The sequence below is a fragment of the Buteo buteo genome, chromosome 2, assembly GCF_964188355.1.
Source record: "Buteo buteo chromosome 2, bButBut1.hap1.1, whole genome shotgun sequence".
NCBI lineage: Eukaryota > Metazoa > Chordata > Aves > Accipitriformes > Accipitridae > Buteo > Buteo buteo.
In genome coordinates this window covers 6,884,562-6,905,793 of record NC_134172.1, presented here as the reverse complement: position 1 = coordinate 6,905,793, position 21,232 = coordinate 6,884,562, and the positions used below count along the sequence as shown (strand labels likewise).

General features: G+C 41.7%; 1 protein-coding gene across 6 annotated transcripts in view; it reads right to left on the bottom strand.

Annotated features, from left to right (window-relative positions):
- Nucleotides 1-21,232, bottom strand: part of LOC142038847 (sodium channel protein type 5 subunit alpha-like) — a 217,149-nt gene that overhangs the window by 90,011 nt on the left and 105,906 nt on the right. For all 6 annotated transcript variants that reach the window (XM_075044726.1, XM_075044717.1, XM_075044735.1 and 3 more), the window contains 4 exons: nt 15,065-15,197; nt 11,291-11,529; nt 6,357-6,530; nt 4,572-4,928 (listed from right to left, as the gene is read on the bottom strand). In XM_075044726.1, coding sequence (XP_074900827.1) covers nt 4,572-4,928; nt 6,357-6,530; nt 11,291-11,529; nt 15,065-15,197 — 903 coding nt within the window. The remainder of the gene's footprint in view (nt 1-4,571; nt 4,929-6,356; nt 6,531-11,290; nt 11,530-15,064; nt 15,198-21,232) is intronic.

Here is a 21,232-nt window from a genome sequence, read left to right as displayed (position 1 = left end):
CATATCTGACTTTTTCAGAGAAAAATTTCCACTGAGTTTAACCAAAGCAGGCCACTTCAAATCTCATTCAAACCATTCCGAGCAGGTCTGCTGCCAGGCACTCCAATTACCATAGGAAGACAGGACTGGAAGGTCCTCTTGGGCCACCAAGCCAAGCTCCCTGATAACATGGGTTGTTTCCTTCGTGAACTAGTCAAGCTCCATCTCACGCACTGCTGGTTTGGGGTTAGTCAGTCTTGCTGGAAAGTCCTTCCAAACAGCCTCACGGTGCCGATAGTCAGAAGCCTCCTTTCCAATCCCAGCCTAAAGGTACCTACAGTGATTTATACTCCTTTGCTTTGGGATGAGCACTATCCTGTCACTTAAACTGTTCTCCTCCCATGCCTAGCTCTGCATTCCCCTCATCAACATTCATATTCCCATACTGTGCTTTTCCCAGTAGTACTTAATCTTGAGCATCAGCCATTAATGGGGTGTACTGCATATCCAGTATTGCAGATCGCTGTGCGACAGCATTCACACTCTCCTTTCTCCTCTGTAATTATCTTTCCTGATATGTATTAGAATCTCATTTACTTTTTTAATGGGTGCAATGTACTGGTGCATTGGTACCTCGTACTGGCTCAGTCAGCCAGAGTGATGTGTACATGGGGATATCTACAGCAGACTTTGCCTCCCAAGACTTCAGGGACAGAAACAGGTACTTTTAGGGCTATTTAATCTGATGTATTTTAGATGTCTTTTTGGGGAAGATATTTTATGACTTCACAGACTCCATTAACCAGATCTGACTACAAAGGCATCTCCATGCAATTATCTCAGATGTAGATGTCCACAGTGACTGGTACATATACTTTTATTATCCTCTCAAACATTTTCTGTTGGTAAGCTACTTGTTCATAACATAAATTCTTAAATAGGGCTGAGTGCATGACCTTACACTTCGTATTTCATAATTCCATGCATCACGCATTAATTCAATGATAATGGTTATGCAATTCTTCCAACAGGATAGCCTGATACCCTAGAAATTGGTGGTGCTTTCTACCTTTGTGTTCTCTGAACATGTCATTAATATTTTTCCGAGTGAATAGCATTTCCACGAACAGTAGACAAAAAAAAATAGGCCTAGGACTGACCCTAAAAGAGCACTTCCAGCCTTATAGTTCACCTTTCAAGAAAATTCTGAAGATGTCCCTTCCCTGATTGCAGACTCTCCATCTTGGCATGCTTTTGACTCCAGGAAGACAAAATCCACCCTGGAAATGCATCAGTGAATTCCCAGCTTGTGGTGGATTGGGGAATGGGGATGGATGTGCCATAGAAGTACGAAGGAATGTATGTCAATCAGGCAGAGGTGAGACAAAGGCAGTCCAGAAACTCAGCCCTGAGGGTGAGTTAACGCACTGCGGCTGTTACCTTGGGTTAACACTAACTGATCCTTTTTGGGTGCTGTCTACGCCATGCACAGCCGAATTGGAGCATGAGCAAAGACAGTGAGTGCATTTCTGCCCTTCATGGAGTTGCCCTTCACTTGGTGGCATTTCAGGAGAAGCTGGTGAAAAACAGGTTTCATCTGCGTAGCTGGCAGAAGAAGAAAAGGGCGGCTCGGCCAGCGTACGTCATGCACACACAATGAGGTTGGAAGGTTGTTCCGTCTGTGATGGAAGTGTCAGTTTTATTCATGCACGTTGTTAGCACCTATAACGTGCAATCGTCCCCTGAGAAGTGGCTGGTGTCACGCTCGACTCGCGCATCGGCTGACCTGCCAGAGCAGGGGGCACCACCGACTGCCTCGCTACCCAAATTCCCCTACACCTTCTTAATAATTCCTGTCTTGGTGATTTTCCTTATTAACCTCTGTAACATAAACATACATAGGAAATATGTTAAGCCCTTTATAAAACTTAACAGTAAACATAATTACTCAGTTAGCAATTTCAGAAGCTCTTTCTTACAAATGAGGGAGAAACTATTTTATTATCTCTCTCATTTGGCTTTACCTTCCAAAGCGGCTTCAATGACACTAAAAATGCCATCTGACAACAGTAGCCCAGTCTTATTGTGCAAAAAGTAGCTACACAGCACATAGTTTTCCAAATACATTGTAAAGTTTAGTTCTCTGAAGATGACTCAAATACCAGCTGACCAGCAGCAAACATAGTTTCACGTGGCACTGCACTGGTCCAAGACATCTTCAGGTTATATGAATACAAACCAAAGATTTAAGATTTACTAAAATTCCTTTCAACAGCTGGACTGCTCTATAACATGAAGTCGCCCAGGGCACCTTACTAACTTTCCTGACTTTTCTTCCACCATTTCTTTGAATTTCTGTTAGTGAGGTTCGGTAAGACCTGCAAGCTGAATGACTGAACATAGTACAGAATCGCAGAGGTTGCAGCCTTTACTTTACAGTATTTAAAGAGCAGGTCTGCTAAGCTCTGTAACGCTTAACTTTGCAGTTGGGAAAGAGACCATAGACAGTACCAATAAGTACTGGCAGATGTGACAGATAAAAGCATTTAATCTAGATGAGTGTGCAGATCTGCTACACCGGGAAAAACGCTGTAGGATTTCCTCCATGCCTTCAGAGACTAAGAAAGCGTTCAGAGTCCAAATGAGATACAACCTCAGGATAATATCTTTCTTATCAGAACTGACTCTGGAAACTCAGAGGAGGAACAAGGATCTCAGCAAGTTAAAAGAGAAACTGCTGGCACAGATTGCAATGGAGTTACAGGTAAAAGATTTAGCGCTCGAATATTCTTATTTTAAAGGGCTCATGTGCTTCTCAGCTACAAGAATTTTGGGGTCTGATGATGTTCAGCACATAAGTGAGTCTGTGAATTGAATCCACTCTCACTGAAGAAAGCAAGAATTCTGCTGATGCCAGAGGAATAAGATGACCTTCTCTCTACCTGCTAATCAACATCATGAAATCTCAGTGTAACGCAGTTGACACTGGATGAATCTCATGATTCAGAATCTGTTGTTCTTTTCACATCTATGAATCATTTTCTTTTTTTTTTTTTTGAGTGATCTACAGACAATAATAATTCCTATTTACCAGTCATTGCCTCATGCTTACAGAACTGTTGGCTGAAAAGCATAAAGCTAGCATTTTTACTTTCAGCTGACCAGTAACTTCAGCTTATCCATGCTGACAGAGTTTTTCAATATGTGGTTTTACATCTGGGACAGTCTTTTTTGAGCACTGAAGGTTAAATATATGTAGATAATATTAGTGCAATCTCTGCTGAATCAGATCTTATATTTAACAGATCTTATGCACACTGATGAGTGTTAATATCTAAGCATATCAGATGTTGCAAATTCACATCTTTCAATAATCCATGAATATTTCAAATGTTTCAAGTTTCACATTTTCCCCAGAATTTACCACATATTATTTTCAGGTTTCATTATCATACACAGAATCCATTGCTTAATGGCAGGGGGAGATTAACTTTCTGGTTCTCAGGCTAAACTCCCCCAAAAGATATGCAGAAAGTCATAATTTGCCTGAACTTCTCTAATCACATTTAGTTCCAAGAAAAATCTATAGAAACAGGAAGTCAGGGAAAAAAGCATAAGTAATCTGGCACTTTCTGAGTAATCACAGTTTAACCTTTTGACTTTTATAAAAAAACCCTGTAAGATATAACTTGCTGTTGCAATCAACATTCTCAGTGCAAAACTAACTGTTAAAATATAAATTAATGTAAATAATACAATGGCCTGTTTTTCTAGAAGCTCGTTCAAGAACTTTTCTACCCTAGCAGCTAAGAACCAAAACATTGGGTACTTAAAAGCAAAACAACCACTAAAAACAATCGGTAGCAAACCCCAACATTTTTTATAGCAGCATCTACTATTAAACAACTCACTACATAAACAGTAAGCCCATTAGAGCCACAATGTCAAAGATGCTCTGTAAGCTGAGCAGGCGAAACATTTCCATGATGACTGCAAGCCAGCAAAGCGCTCCATAAGATGTCAACAGGGAAATACAATTCAGTCTTAATAGGTTCAGAGCTTATGTAAGCCATGCTTATGGGATAGTCTATTAAAAAATCAAGTGAGCAAGTGACATTACTGTAAACACAGCCTGCAGCTTCCTAGAACATGCAGGCTAAAGACATTCAAAACTCCACTCAAAAGACACTGTGCTAGCTGTAAGGTGTTCTGGACCAAAAATGAAGGGAAATAAAAATATCTCCCAATACACTGACAGTTGAGTTGATATTCACTCCTATATACAAGAGAGATCTGGAATGCCTTCCGCCCCTTGAATGGCTTAAGAAATAAAATCATTATAACCAACTCATGTGCCTTTCTTCTAGTAAAACATTATCTGTTCTGCTAAAAACAGTGAGCCTTCATTCCTAATTAGTAATGCAATGCTAGCAATTTTGTATTTGGGATATGAACAAGTTTCTCTGGGTGACAACTTGGTTCATCGAATTAAAGCCGTGGAGCAATGTGAGATTGGCCATTTCTGGATAAAAACATGGTACATTTGCACAAACCCGCCAAGAAAGGGAGAAAAAACCATCTTGAGAACTCACCACCAGGTTTCCTATCACCATGACCAACAAGAAGACAAGAAGGCACAGCGGCTGCCCAGCTACTTCCATGCAGTCCCACATGGTCTCGATCCACTCCCCACACAAAATTCGGAAGATGATGAGGAATGAGTGGAAGAAATCATTCATGTGCCACCGTGGCAAATTCCCGGTCGTGCTTATCTTCTTCACGTTGTCTATGTAGCTTTTCCCAAAAAGCTGCATTCCTACCACGGCAAAAATAAAGACGATGATTGCCAACACAAGAGTGAGGTTACCGAGGGCACCCACTGAATTACCAATGATTTTAATGAGCGTATTTAAGGTCGGCCAGGACTTTGCCAATTTGAAGACTCGCAGCTGTGAACAAAACATAAACAACAGTGTCAGTTCACAGAAGCGACAGACTTTTCAGCTGATGAATTATTAAAGTGGGTAAAAAGTGAAAGACATTAAATGCCACAGTGTGTGTGGTACAAGGTGATTTTAGCCATATTTCCTGTTAAACTCGCTACATCTATTAATAAAATATCAGTTGGGCTTCGTGGGTGAGAATTAAGTTTTCCAGAGCTATGCTCTGCCTCGTTAGGTAGATTGTGCTTTTAGAGGCTCGTTCCCCCAATATCATGGTGGGGAGAGGATGGAAGGAAAAAATCTCAGGCCTTAATATTTTCTTTTACATTGCTTTTCCTCCTCAGATTAAACAGCCTGGCAGGCATGTGGGGGAAGGGGTTTAGGGCTTGATCCCACAAAGAGAGAAGAAATTCCTCTGTGTTTCAGAGTAAGCCTCAGCCAGATGCCATTAGCTGTTAGCTCCCAGGGTGAAAATCACCTCTGTGCCGAGGATCACGCAGTCTATGCACAACCCACTTCCCACTTAAGACCTATTTTAAGGATGTAAATGGTGCCTAGCCCTTGTGCTGTGTTTTCAACTAAAGGTTTAATTTCAGCCCTATTGAAGAGGGACTGCTCAAAAACGGAGAGGGGACTCTCAGGACCTAACACCAGTGGTGAAAAATTTGCATTTTTGAGCAGTGCAGAGAACTTTGATAAAAAAAAAAGTCTTCTGCTAAATGTAACCATAAGGGCTTATTTTCCTCATCTTTCCAAGTTGTGAAGCCATATCATGGCCAGAATGATTAGCATGGACATCCTGGTACATGAAGTGCAACACAAATGTCAGGCTGGCAAGGAAACTACTTTTCTGTTCCAATATGTCAACAGTCTCTCATTAATAGAATACCACTATCCCGTGCATAACAAAGGAGCTGACAGCTAAGGAGTTCCCGTGAAAGACAGATGCTATGTTATGCTGATCAGTTCTAGAAAAAAAAAATCACTCCACGAATAAATCAAAGACATTTTCTTTTGACAACATTTAAAAGAACAGTGGCATGTTTATAACATAATTTAGGAATAACAACTTCTAAAACAACACCTTACTGGCTCTTGCATTCCTTGGGCTATCAATTATCTGCTGACTATGCTAACAGGTGTACAGGTATAAAATGGCAGATTTTTATTACAAATTGGAACTCAAACATTTTAAGTGTGCTACAATTACCTGGCACAGCTAGAAGGAATCAAATTATGTTCTCATTTACCCTGATGTAAATCTGGAACAATTCCATTTATCCCGCAGCCTATAATTAGTGTCATGTACTGTTCACTAGTTTACAGCAATTAAAGTCTTTATCGGCAGATGCGTTTTTAAGAAAATATGTTACATTCATGTCAGAGTTTATATGTAATAAAAGAAGAGGGGTAAGAACAGAATAAGACCGTTACCAGTCGAAAGGAGCGTAAAACAGACAGGTTTCCCATGCTGGACAAACCAAGTTCCATCAGGCTTAGAATAACAATTATGCTGTCAAAAATATTCCAGCCCTGCTGAAAATAGTAGTAGGGGTCAAGGGCAATTACTTTGAAGATCATTTCTGCTGTAAAAATCCCAGTGAAGACCTGCAGAAAGAAAATATGAATTCAAAGTAACCTTTTAAGCACACCTCCTTGCTTGCAGACTTTCCACTGATACAGGTGAACACAGCAGAAAGCCAAAAACATTTTACAAGCAAATACTTTATTTTTCATGGCTGAGTCTTTATCACTGTTACAACTTGTCTAGTTTTTTTCACAATAATATTTGATACTGCTGTAAACTTAGAATGACATCTGAGTTCAAGCTCTGGACTGGAACATACATTTCCATCTCCTTCCATCATCTGAATAATCCCAGTGGTAAAAAAGAAAGAGTAAAAGTGCCTTTTATAATGGTTAAATCTATTCATTTCAGTGGAGAAACCCAAATGAATGGAGTGTGAGTGTTAAGGGGTATTTGGGTTGTAGTATACCTGCTGTATTATCCCTTTTTATTTTGTTATTATTACCAATACCAGGACAACACAAGCCTCCAGTCATTCTGAGGTTATTGCTAGCAGCAAAGGCGATTAGAAACTCTAATTTGAGTCCTAGGGTTTTTTTACAAATAGTCACGGCAATTTTCTTTTTACAGCATCTTGGGAACACATTGCTTATTTATGACCCAGTTCAAATGTCATATGGTGGAACTTCTAATTGGAACATTTTTCTTTAAAACAACATATAAATATTACCTATGAGGCAGAGGGAGAGGGTAAGGGAAAGCTACTGACAACAAGTTCAGTTTTAACACATTCCTGGAAAGTATCTCAGAGAATCAGATCTTGTCCTTTCGTACACCCTCCTTAAGTAACAGTTTAAATGAACAACGCAAGGCTACAGTCAACTTAAAGTGACAAAATGTGGGCACCGAGGTCTTCATATACTGTTTTATTTTCATTCCAAGCCCCAATACAAGCTGCACAAAGCTTTGTGTTTCTGAAAACTTCTCTATTGTACATATATATTAAAGCACATGGTTTTCCGTGAAAGGATCAGTATTAATGCGCTGTGTTGGTCAAACAAGAGGGGAAAATCCAGAGCTCACATATTAGTAACATACAGCCAAGGAGAAATTTTTTCCTTCCAGTAAACTGAATATTTGCAGCATTATCCCAGCAAAACCGATCAACTCTGAGCAACAGAGATGAGAAACCCATTAAGATGTGGAAGGGAAAATTTAAGATTACGTAATTATGATATTAAGGAATAAAAAAAAATGATAATAGCCTGCATTTGAGGAATGCTTGGCTTTACTCAGTAGTGCTTCAGGAAGGAATTTTTCCAAGCAGCCATTTTACACAATTCCTTATGTAAAATACCTTCTCTTTCTCATCAGGAATATAATACCTTGGACTGCAAAAATCCCTTGGGATGCAGCAACATCCCATCACCATCTCATACCAAGAACCCAACACCTGTCTCGTATTTCTAAATAGCCAACAATTTCTGAGTCACAGTGGTCAGAGATACCAAAGATTCCCACCAGAATGCTCCAATTTCCCTTAGGACAGAGAACAAGACAAAACTGGATGTCTGTGAAATTGTATCCAGAGGACTGCCTTAAAAACCACAATACCATGCTGCGTACATTATGCAACCATCTTGCTGAGAAATGACTCAGGAGGATCACTTTCTTTGCCTGAATCATTTTAATCAATAGCCTTCTGAGAAGGAAATGTCACAGTAAGATAGCAAAGTGTCTGAGCCTTCCTAAAGGCATCGGGAATTGTGTACGTGTACCAGCTACGAATTTCAAACGGCAGTTGTCAAATCACCAGCACCTGGTACACGGCGCCTGCGCTTGTACAAGAGGGCGGATACTTAATGTGATAAAGGCTGGAAAGAAAACGACTAACTTCACATCCCACTGGTGCTAAATATGATGCTGCCGATTTGGAGGACTTTGTCTTAAAAAAATTCTTTTATCTATCGTTTCAGCCATTTAGGCTTTAATACTGCATAATGGTATCTCAGTTTCTAAAGAAAAACAAAAAAATTGGGGAATCTTGCTTTATCTACCCACTTTTTAAGTGATGGCACTGCACAGGCAGATGAACCATGTAAAGATGTACATGTGCTTGGCTGGCCTTCTGATCACATTTGAAACTGTTGATTCCTGTAAGTGATGAACTGAAGGAATCTGAAGGTAGCAGATGCTGCATGAAGCAGATGGACAGAGGGAGATCTCTAATGACTGGCAGCAGACAAAGAATTGCTCTTGGAGAAAGTGAATTCATATTCCACTTTCATTCTTCCACTTCTCTCAGAAATATTTTTTTTGAGGAAAAAATGCCAAAGAAGACCTGCCCTTTTTAATATTTCCCCCCATTTAATGCTAGTATAATCACTCAAAGAGGGTTAGATGCAATGGGAAGATGACAGCCGGCCAGCGTGGGGGCAGAGGAGGGGTCTGTCCGTCTGCGCTGGAGCTGGGACTCCCTTCCCTTTCATAGGGAATTGCAAAAAAATGTCAATTTTCATTACAAATGACTTTGCAAAATCCTCCACAAAATGGAGCTACCTTCCGCTAACCTGCTCTAGTCGCAATCAATCCGGTTAGGCAGAGGTTTGGTAAAGCTGGCGAGGGGGAGCTGGGATGGTCTTGGCTTCTCACAGCCCCGTTCTGGGGTCTCAGGAGAAGGGGAGCCCCGTGCCATCAGTCCGCTACAAAAAATCTTAGCAAGCTGCTTTGCTTATTTTACACTTCAGCACAAAGAGGAGAAATAGCTCTAGGCAGTGCTGAGAAACTCACAGTGAGATAATTATTTATTTTTTTTGCAAAATTTTGCAAAATTTGATTTGCAATTCCTCCCTCTGCTCATGGTCTCGATTTCCTTGTTGTCACCTGGCGAAGCCCCCGCGAAGCCCCGGCAGGTTTGCAGGAGCCGTGTTGGCAGGAGGGATGCCAGGGGCTAAAGTTTCACTGCCTGTGGTCTGCAAAGGGAGAAGCTGAGCTGCCAAAAGCAGAGCGAGGAGCAATCGCATTTACTACCCCAAGTGCCAGCGGGGGAAACGGCAGCATTGCCACCTGCTCTGGTGGATACTCGGTCCAAAGGAGGTTTTTTAAGTCATCTCAGAAGGCCACAAATTGTTGAGCAACAAGGAAAGCTGGCTGCAAAGTGGAGCTGGGTGCAGTCCTGTGAGATGACTTTCTGAGCTACCCTTATCTATTGCTTCCCACAGAGGGCGAGAGCACGGCTTTGAAGCAAGAGAGACCCAAACAGATTTTTGCTTAGCGCAACATCAGAGGGAGATTTGCCAAGACACAGCAGCTGAAAAACTGGAGACTGGTCCCACAGGCTAGGAAAAGAACCTCAACCTGCCCAAGGTGGCCCAAAGCTAAGAATAACAAGGATCGGGGTAAAGAAAAAAATCCATACGTGATGTACCACATATGCTAGGACTGATACAAAAAGTCTGATTATTGCTACTACCCACCTAAACCTGCCAGCGTAGGATGCTTGTCACTAAAGGCAGACATCACATCTGTAGTGTCTCTGCATACTCCCACTATAGTTGATGGTCACTACAGTTACTGGCCTCCAGGACATAGTTCACCTTATCCAAAAGTAAATGGCTTTAAAACATGACATTAACTGTGCCTTAAAATGGTCCATTACTCTCCATTGGCTTTAAAGGGAGACAAAGGCAACTGACTCAGACAGAGACTCCTACGCTGTAAATACCTAAAGTTAGGCAAGGTGAATCCCACTTTGAGATACTGCAGCCTTCATTTTTATAGAAATAAAGGGCTTTTTTAATGTCTGTTGTGAGCTTCTCAAATGCAAACTCAGCAGCATTCACGTTCCAGGGTACTCCAGACTTACTCATGGTCCTATAGGATATCTCTGCTTCTATCACTAGATTTTAGGGGCAATTCCACCACATCATAGCTAGATGGCCTGTGCCTTTTCCAGTACAAACTCTTCTAAAATTAAAAGGATTTTAAACATTAAGTTTTAAAGCAGTAAACCACAGTAACTTTTAAACAAACTCAGAGACAGACGGTTAAAGAAAAAGCTTCAGTTTTGTAGTAACTGCAGAATTTTAGTGGCCCCCTGGGTTAACAAATTGTACCGCATCGCCTCTGGAAAGGCTTTTCTGCTGTCCCTGCAGCTTGGCTGTAGATCTGTCACTCTGCTTTTTCTTGGAGAAGTGCGGTCTCTGCTTACTTTGCAGCTCTCTCCCCGGGTGCTCCAGCTTGCACATTAAGAGCTTCCCCTGGAAGCATCAGCCGTGCTTTGCTCCATGTCCCCTCGTCCCCAGGGTGTGCATGGGACCCAGCACACGCGGCTGGGCAAGACCGGGAGGCACAGCAGGACATACGGGGACATACAGAAAATGTGCCATAGGCGCCTTCCCGCATATGCATCTACCTACGATCAAACACCACTCTATTTCCCTCCATGATCGTGCTTTGGTTTTTTCCTGTCATTATTTTTTATAACTTAAAAGTCACTGTTAGTCAACAATGCTGCCTTATCATTGCTTTACCAGAAATCCCAAATAAGCTTTCTCTTACCTCATTTCTTAAACAGACACAAACTAGATACCTATCAGGAACAGCCCAGAAATGTGGCTTTAATGATTACTAATAACATTAGAATATGTTCGTTCAATAAAAATAGACCCTTGTCCTTCATTCCTTTCTCTTCACGCCCAGAAAGAGGTGACTCTGTGGACTTGCTTGGTATGTCCTAGGCAAAGCGATGCTGACAGCATACCAAAACGGGGTCTTCCCAAGCCGCAGCGAAAACTTTAAAAAGCAGGAAATACACTCCCTCAGGTTCATATTCACTTACCAAATTGCCTATGTAAAGCATGTGGTCAAACTCCTTTGTCATCTTGTAATGCTCCAAGGCCATGAAGAGCGTGTTCAGCACAATGCAAAGGGTGATGGTGAGGTCGGTAAATGGGTCCATTACCACGAACTTGACAAATTTCTTGATTAAAAGCCAAAGCGGGCAGCAATCCCAAATGAGAAATTTCACAGCAAAGTGGTTCCAGCAGGGAGGACATTTCTGGTGTGATTCCTCAAGCTCTAAGTCACAAGCAGTAAAGTAACAGTCAATTCACGCTGAGTTATATGACAAGGGAACACTTAAAATGACGCATAACATAGAGGAAGCCCCCTGCATTACCCCAAACTTTTTTTGAGGATAAAATATTTCTGTCCTAAAAAGCTGGCAAATTACGCACTTTGGGGGTTTTGCCAGTTGACCTGCACTTAGCAGACAGTGACCTATTCTGAAAGTAATAACCTTTTAAAAGTGTCACAAGCAAAAAAAGGAGAATCACACTAAATATGTAAAGTCCAATATTATATATATAGGCTCAGATTTTTAAATATAGGTTCAGATTTTTACTCTCTTTTCCATTTTGGCAAGTTCGAATGGATAAGAATACACTATCTTCATTTAACTTAGATCAGAATATATTTTTTCATTCCCAGGTCACATTTTATAAGTATCTCAAGTAATACCTTTGAAAGTGGTTAAGAGATGAAAGAGCTTAAATCCAATATTTAGAGTTGATTTAAGCACTTGAGAGCCAGAGTATCACTGGTTATCAATAGGGTTTCTGTTCTTGATGTGCAATCCAAAAGGCATTAAGCGTCTGATTCCTTCTGAAAGGCCCACATACAAAATCAGGGGAGTGCATAAGTCAGTTTGAAAATGCTACTAGAGCTCCAGAGTGCTTTTTAAAGGTGCTTTTAAAACATTACCTAAAACACAACTTTTATATGTTCATTTTACTTGAGCACAAAAGAATTGAAACAGCTTCATAAGTATAATTTGCATTAAACAGTGAAAAAGAAAAGCCAAAAAAGACAGTTAATGGCTGAATGATAATGATTAGTGGAATTGCTTAATGCTTTCCTTTTCTGATTCCTTTATGGGCATGGAATGCTGTATAACGGTTTTAGTCTATATAATTAGAACCTGCACTGATAACAGGAAAACTTCAGCCAAGGCTGTTATTTCAATCAGTTCATAAACAGCCTCCTCTCTCAAGACAGGATGCTTTCTCTGTGCATTTTTCTTCATTGGACAACAGAACTGCAATATTAAGTATCTTCTAGCAAGCTTTCAAAATATCAGATGATGTCCTACATGCACAGGGTTTGCACAAACATCTACACCGCTCTGAAATCGTTGGGAAACCAAAGTGCTCCCAAGAAATAACTATGTCTCTCCAGCCTCCAAACAGAGGGCTTACAGGTAAGTGCCTCAAATGATGTGAGAACCATCCATACCCCAAACAATTTCAATGTAAAATCCTAATTTTGCATTTTTTTGGAAATCTGCCTCTGAAAGTAATAAAGAGTTTAGGGCAGTTACTTCCTAAAGGATCTAATTTTCCAGGTAAACCTAGAACACATCTATCTATATCCATACTCCTCATAATCACTTTTAACCAACCCTGCTTATTCCACTATTATTCATTTGGGGACCTTCATGATGGACACACATCTGATGAGTGACTCTTTTCCCTGAGGGTCCACACCGGACACAAGCCCCTTTAAGTCCAGATTGCTGCTAATAGGGGTAGTGTCATCCCTCTCAGCCTCAGGCACATGTTATTTCTCTGTCCTTTTGCCAGCTTTTGTGCTCCTGGACCTTCTGGGTGAGCTGGTTCTGCTTGTTGATCCAGCTGAAAACCAGTTGTTTGTACAGTCAAATCAAACTGCAGGGACACAGCAAGGGAAGGAGGAAGGTGTGACTGTCCTCTTTTGGCAGTCATGTGGCATCAGAAGGGTTTAAATCAGTTAAGAAACCACATGCCTTCCACCACAGGTGATCTTTGGTTGTCACAACAGATTTAATATTTTTTGAAAAATATCTGTAAAGGGAAAAGTAAAATTAGACTAAACTGCTTTTTTCTGATATTTTATTGTTTTTTTAAAAAAAATGGTCAGAAAAGCACAGTCAAAGTTTGTGTTGGAGGTATTTTTCCTCTTATTTTTAAATGAAAAAAACCTAGGTCCTTCCTTGAACGCAAAGCTTTGCAATGTCTGGGAAAACTAGGCAGATGATGACTACCCAAGCTGAGAGCAGAAACCAGACAACTAAAGGGGAAGGGATTTCTGGGCTGGCTGTTTCACACAGTTTGGCACAAATCATACAGCTATTATTATAGTTAAAGCCTGTGATACATTTTATTCTGCTTTGATATTCCTCTTGTTGTTAACAAGTATTAAATTTCAATGACTAATCAAAGTCTGTGAGTTAGGAAATCTTTGATAAGGTTTGAAACAGTTTTCTTCTATATGAAGCCAAAAAAGTACATCCTCTGAGTTACCCTAGACTTGATGGTCACTATTTCTGTGGTAAAAAGTAATAGAAAGTACCATTAAATAAATAAGAAGTCGTCCAGCTCAGGCCTTTTAGGCATCCTTAACACATTACAAAGAAGCAAATCAATCACAAACCTAATTGCTAAAAACCCCGCAGAAAACAAAACCTTTGCAGACTACACTAAACATTGGAATACATTGAAGTGATTATTTACCTATTAAGAATACAACTCTTTATTTATTTAAACATATATATATCTGTTCTGGCCACAATACTGCTGAACATAACCACAGGGGATGGTAAAAAGCTGAGGAAGAAGAAGAGCTTTTCGGTTTCATGCTGGGCTGTCTCCAAAGAGATAGGTCCAGTGCCTTTCTGTAAGGCATCTCCCAGCTAAGTCCCTCTGTCTTGCCTTGCCTTCTATTCATGGGTAACACAGAGAATAAGGCTGCAGGAGAATCCAAAATTTCCCTTGCTCCACACTGCGTTCTTGACAGGCTTTTTTCTATACTTCTAGTTGCTACCTCCCATCTTTTCTCAATTTACAGTGTAGGGGACACGAGGAACTGTAAGAAGCCCTTTCATGCTGTATGTAAAGAGGCTAGAAATGTGATGTCTTGCTATGAGTTGTTGTCTTGCTATCGATAAATTTGTGAAAGGGAAATGCAAAGTCCCTGTGTATGGAAAGACAGGGAAGGGCAATCCTCCTGCACTTAATGAGAAGACTAATAAGCAATGAAAAAATTTCCTCAGAAATATTTGTATGGACAAATGAGAGCTTTGAGCACCCTTAAATTTCACAGTGGGATTCAAACACCCACGAAACTGTTGTTTCCCACTAGCTGCTCTGCAAGGAGGAGACTTCCATCCCCCACAACTTGGAAGTTCTGCACGTAACTGGTGACTGCACATGCCACGCTTTGCATCAGCTCCAGAGGGATGAGGTACAAATGTATGTACAGTCACCCAAACAGTCTGGTGCTCCACTACCCTGCGTCTTGGTTAGCCTTCTGTAAATCAAATGCCATGGGGTCACAAAATCTCACCAGATCCAGTTTTATATGGCCAGCATTTTGTCAGGATTTGACAAGTCCGTGGGTAAGACAGTGAGTATATTGCCTTCTGTTACAGCACTGCCTCAGTTATAGGGGTTACAATAACTGTCTATAATGCCTTCTTGCAAAACAGCAAGAGTTTATTAGGGTCTTTTGTGTCACTTTGTTCCTGCCAATCAAGATGAATATGGCTTTGAGTGGGGGAACTAAAGACGTATCTTACCTTCCAGGGCACTGGTGATGATGCTGACAGCGCTCACTGCCCTCTGCCTCTGAAAGGGTTCCTCCGAGTGGTCCACCGACGGGCGGTGGGGCATTAAAAGCTGCTTCTTGCTTGCCTCATCCGAGGGAGAGGTCTGTTTAAATGAAACACATCGGATCAGCGGAATAAAACCAAGGCAGGTACAGGGTAGCATTTTCAAAATTGCCTAAGCACTCTTTTTCCCATCTGAAAAGTCCAAAGCTCACTGATTTCCCAATTAGACACATGCTAATAGGGTACTGCTTTTGAAAATGGCACTTTGAGCAATTTTGGAAACTTTGCCTTGCCCTTTACCTTCATGTAAACAGGTGAAAGATGCAGGTGAAAATAAAGGGACGCTTCTGATGCTGGAGAAACAGCAGTGCTGCTTTATCACGCTCTTTGCTTGTGAAAGAAGCCCTGCTTAATTACATTAATTATTCCATTATTTCTGAAATGTGTTAACTGTTTAATTATACTGCTAGAAGAGGAAAAGGGGCGTGGGTAACAGCTCCATTACAGGCCTCTGGTATCATACCAAGCAAACTGACTCCTCAACACATGTTTTTTCTTGTTCTGAAACACTGCCAAATCTCAGGAACATATTGTCATTCTGGTGATCTTTGGTGTCATGGATTCTGAAGCTCCATAATTAGGGGAGATTCACAGCTTCTTTTTTCTCAGAAAAAAATGAAAAATAACCCAAACTCTCTTATTCTCATGTTTCTCAAGGAAAAGCTTAAAAAAAAAACCCAAAGAAATCAAGTACCAGAAAAACAGAACTCCCAAACTGTCTTTATTTAATGTTTCATTTTAAATTAGTTTTATGCTTTTTGAAGGCTTGGGTTTCTGAAGTCAGCCAGAAACACAGGATAGCTGCAGACAGACACTGTATTAAATTCTTTATATTGTCAGCTCACAGGAGCAAGACGTTAAGACTTTTATTGTTATGAGCTCCCACTTCATACAGAGACAAATCCCGCTTTCTTTACTCCTCCAGCTCTCCCACAGGTAGAAGGAAAGGTGGTGGCTGAGGGGTAAGGATCTGGGAAAGCCAGGTACAACATCATTCTCTGTCACAGACCTCCTGGGTGAAAGACTCAGTCTCCCAAAATAAATGTTTTAACAACCTCTGTCCTGGTCCTCCAAGCATACAGGCTGTGAGGTCTGAGACACTATGTAGGCAAGAGAGATGCTCTGTAGATAGATGGGTTCTGACGGTTCTTGCAATATAGCTCAAGGAAATGTGAAAGGAGAAGAAATCCCTATGAAGATGATAACCCCTGGTTTATACAGGTGTCAGAATAGCTGCTTTTGCTTCTCCATAGTCAAATGAGCTACAGGAATTGGAGTCAGTCTTCTGGATCTTCCATCACTTGGGTCTGAAATGGCCCTAAGCACCCTGAGCAGCACCCAGGATGCTAACTGAAAGGTGCCATGGGCAGCAGCTCCACAGCTCTACATCTGTGCCTGGGACATGCACCCAGGGAGACTCGGGATCCCTCCTCTTCACCATTTCTCTACCAAAACTGCTCTTCAAGAAAGGCAATTGGGTAAGAACGGCAGGAAAAAGAGTGCTGAAGCTCTTCGAGCTGTCTGTCTGGAGTGTGACTTCTTCAGGGCAGGGGACATCCCCTTGCCAGATGGTGGCAAAGGACAAAGCCGCTTGGCCACTAGTTGACAATGAAAATAATAGCCAGGATACTGGTCCCAGGTCACTTCAAAGTACTGCAGTTAAAAATACCAATCACTGCAAGACCAGAGAAGAGTAAGGACTTTTAAAGCAAGCACTTAAAACATTAGCTAAGCCAGGAAAGCAGTAATGCTTCAAAATGTCTTTTTTGTTTTTCTAAAATGTTCTCTTTTGTTAAAACAATTGGCTTGTCCATTGAGTTACTGACGCAGTCATCTCCAAAGGAGAGGTATAATCAGAACCTATTCAAAGAGACTCCTACTTGTGCACAGCATAACAAGATAATATTCTATCCTTGGCTTAGGAGCTGGGGAAACCAGGAACTGTATTTCAGATGCATTAGTTCGCTTGATTCCCTTCACCTCAAAAACATCCAGTAAAAAAATAAGAAACAACAAATGTTTTATTAATGAAGAAAGCATCTACAAAACTGCATAATCATTCACACCAGTTTGGAGTACATAACAAATACATGGGATTGAAAAGAAATAACTAGACAAGGAGATAAAAAACATGAGGGAGACAAATTTCTGAAGTAGAATAAACTAAAAGTGTAAAAGCAAAGAAAAAGGAATAAAAAGCCAAATAAAAATCCAGCTCTTCCAAGTCCCTTATCTGTAGAATGAACCATAAGACAACCTCAAATTTCAAATTCCTCTGGATCATCTAACTCTTTAGACTGTACCATCTCCCTATCCCATGCGACCCAAAGCTTAGAGCATACCAGTAGCACGTCTTTAGACAACCTCATCCCCAGAAATACCAGTTTTCTGGCTGTCAGGGAAGGTACTATATTCCTATTCATGCATGCAGAAGTGCTTTTGCAGAAGTTATGGGTTGGTGGCCTTTTTCTGAAAGCCACCTTTTGCTCACAGGTACAAAGAGAATTCACTGCAGAGGTAAAAAGTCGAAGGAAAAAACATTCAGAGATTCATTCTTCCTATTTTTTGATTCAGCTAATCCAGGGTAAATGAAAAGTCCAAGTTAAACAGGTTTGTCATATACTTCATAAAAAAAAATAGCAGGGAACTGACTTTCTCCCTAGGTTTGATGTGATATTCCCAACCCAACAAGTATTTTAAGTCACCCTATTTTTCCTTCCAGCCCAGCACCCTCAATCCTGCCAATAAGAAGCAGTCCCCAAGACTTCAGGAGTCCTGCTGGAGTCAAGGGGACTGTTTGCCATGTGCTGTCCTCTGTGTGCAGAGGGGTATTTCTGAAGGAGACACGTGCATGGCTCCTTCCTTCCTTCATCTCTGGAGAGGCGAGGTAGTGCAATTTGGCCAGCATTCAGAGCAAATGCTCCTGCGCATGGTAGCCACCCACTTGCCCAGCTACGGAGGGCAGAGCCCGAAGCCCGCTGCTCCCTGCCAGCCGCTCGGCAGCGGGCACACAGCGGAGGTTCATCCCCGGAGCCAGAACACAGAGCCTGGCAGGCAACGCCGGGCTGTAAGGAATCCTCCTGTGCTCTTGCAGGACGATGAGGTCTCTTTCCCAGTAGAGCAGTAAATCTATCAGATAGTCAGCTTGCCATCTACTATGAAGTGTTTTTTCAAGAAAGAAAGTTTCCATCCGGGTGTATTGCTTAAAATCATTGAAGTTACTTGGGGAAGTTTATGAGCTTTTGTTCTTTGTAAAGAATAGATGCGTGGGGGGGGGGATTATTATTTTAGAACAGAGATAGCTAATAGTCACGCAAGGAACTGGCAGGTTTTGCATTCTGAGATAGAGAGCAGTTCCAGGAACTGGACAAACAAGGCAGCATAAAGGGTATTATCGTTACGGAGAGAATATACACAGGCACAGTTGTTCATCATACTTATATTTCTATAGAAATTCAGCAAAAATCACAACAGTCCCTACAGTTATGGAAGGAGTCTCCTTAGGATCCAGATGAGAAATCACAATGGAGTTCAACACAGGCACCTCCAGCAGCATGAGATTATTTCTGTTGCTCCCTGATTGACTGGAAATGTTTCTCAGTTGGATTAGCTAAATTCTATAGGGACAAATATACTATTCAGTAATTTACATGTAAATGAGGATGCATAACACTACAGAATTATTTTCGTCTGAGTGCCTACAGTTCGGAGTTATGTCAGAACTGTTATGTGAAGATGGGCTTATACATGGCAGCATTTTAAAGACCACATTTGGTAACTGGGACAGGTTTAATTTTCCTTGTACAGTTAAAATCTTTTCAAGCATAAAAAGAGGTGGACAGGCCACACCATGAACAATGGACCCAGTAAGGCACTAGCAAAAATGTTTAATGAGATTGAAGGTGACCATAATAGTGCACAGCATTAAAAAGAAGCCATATAATTTTGTGGATGCTTGATTATTTAGAGAGATGCACTGTAAACCGGAGCAGCTTGCAATATTTGTGTCAAATCTGAATCATTTACGCTTAGGATGTGCTAAAGCAAAGTTTGAAATGAGCAGAAAGTAGAGACATGGTGACAACTCCCTGTGTGACAGCGGCAGAGGACTAGCTAGCTTTCGTCCATATAACTTATTGGTGGCGATTTTTGGATGACTTATTTTGTTGACCTTTTTTCTGAACATGGAAACTGCTAACACTTTCCCTTTTCACCAGTCCTGTGGCAAAACAAGGAGGGAAAAAAAGAAATTTTACCTTGGGGCAGTCTTAGGATCAACAAGAAAACCTCAAACCAATGTGGTCAGCAAAACGGTTTCATGCTTAGCGGCAACAAAAGCCAAGGCCTTTTTTTTTTTTTAATATATAAAAAAGACAACAAAAAGTTTATCTAAAGATCATCTTCTAAATCCTTAGTTTGGCACCTCGATAAGCAGCCTGGCCTTTCTTAAGGGCTCACTCCCCACTAGTTTTCATTCCTGTCAGACTAGCAATACTCGACATTTCTAGTTTCCTAAAAGAAAAAAACATATGTGTGACCAAGGTGAAATTCAGGAAAGGTTGTATGTGCAAGAGGGACACCCCGGATAGCTCCAACCTTGGCCTTGTTGCCCATCCCAAAGCCGTGTCACTGGTGGCCCTGTTTTGCTCCTGGACTGATGAGCAGTGCCCCAGTGCCCCAGGGACAGCAAAGCAGTGGGGACCACCAGCTAACGGCCAGCTGCCCCTTTGCAGCCAACCACCTCCTCAGTCCTGCATCCATTTCTCTGCCACTTCTAATCTCCAAAATAATTGGAAAGTCAGGCTAAACCAAAAACCTTGTGATTTCCCCGCAGAGCTAAAGAAAGGGCTCCAGCTGGCTTTAGGAGGTAAGAGGGGATGCTGTCACATGTATTTCTTAAGCCTCAAGAAATTCTTGACAACCACAGGTGACACCTTATTCATCCTCATCAGATCCCATGGATAAACTGAGCTCCAGATAACTGCTCGTTAACTCAATCCAATTCTGTTCAAACAGATCAATACCTTGTGAAGGAAGATGTTATTCTAACCTCTTAACTAAGAAACACCAAGACACAACAGAGCAATACATAGCTACAAATAAATACTACAGGAATGCGCAGAAACTTTAGGTTGTAGTGTGTCCTGAAGTTACATAATGCATAGACTTTCTCTACAAAAGGCGAAAGCCCAAACTCCCAGCCCAGCAATCAGCAGGAGCATAAAAACATATCATTTTTCAAACCTCAGTCTCAGGTCAAGCAAAAAAAATTAGGACTTTAAGCATAGTCACGAGGTCCTGCTCATGTCTTATTTACACTGGGGTAAGTTTGATGAAATCAGCAGCTACACCACTTAAATAAAGCTGGTAGGAGAGCAGGACCAGCCCTGATTCAGTCCTCTGCAGGATACACCGGAGATTTCCAGGAGGGTGACTAGGACTTAGCATGGATTTCTTGGGAGAAGGCTCCCTGCACCCCTCGGACTTGAACGCCTGTTGCTCTTCACATGCAGGTGAAGACTGCCTGACCCAGAGCCACATTCGTGGAGGGTATTTACAGATCATACTTTCATATTGCACTACATATGACCTCAGCAGGCTTGCTAGCTTGAACACCGCAGCGTAACCCTCTGTGCCGCCACGGGCAGCTCCCCAACAACATCGCCACCACTCCTTGTGGGAGCTTTTATGTGGCACGGGAACATCAGCGGGTGTAGCAAAGTGTGCAGAGATGCCTGGGTTCCCTGCAGAGGATAGGATGTCCCTCCTCTCGCCCAGGCTGTGCACTGGAGCCCCTGGTGACTTGGCAGGACCGCTTCGATGCAGAAGACTTGCATGGACGGAGCCGTTCTGCATGGACCATGCCATCCATGGCCAGCAATCCTGCTGACCAGTCAGACTACCCCAGCTGACAAGACTGATGGGCCTAAGCACCATCTTCTGAGATTATCGGAAATCTCTCCTGTTTCACTGGCTGTATTTAGGGATTAGGGGGAGGAGATGTAAAGTGCAAGCACACTTGGTTTCTCATGGAAACACACTCACATCCATCTGTGCCAAGCAGCCAGGGCCATC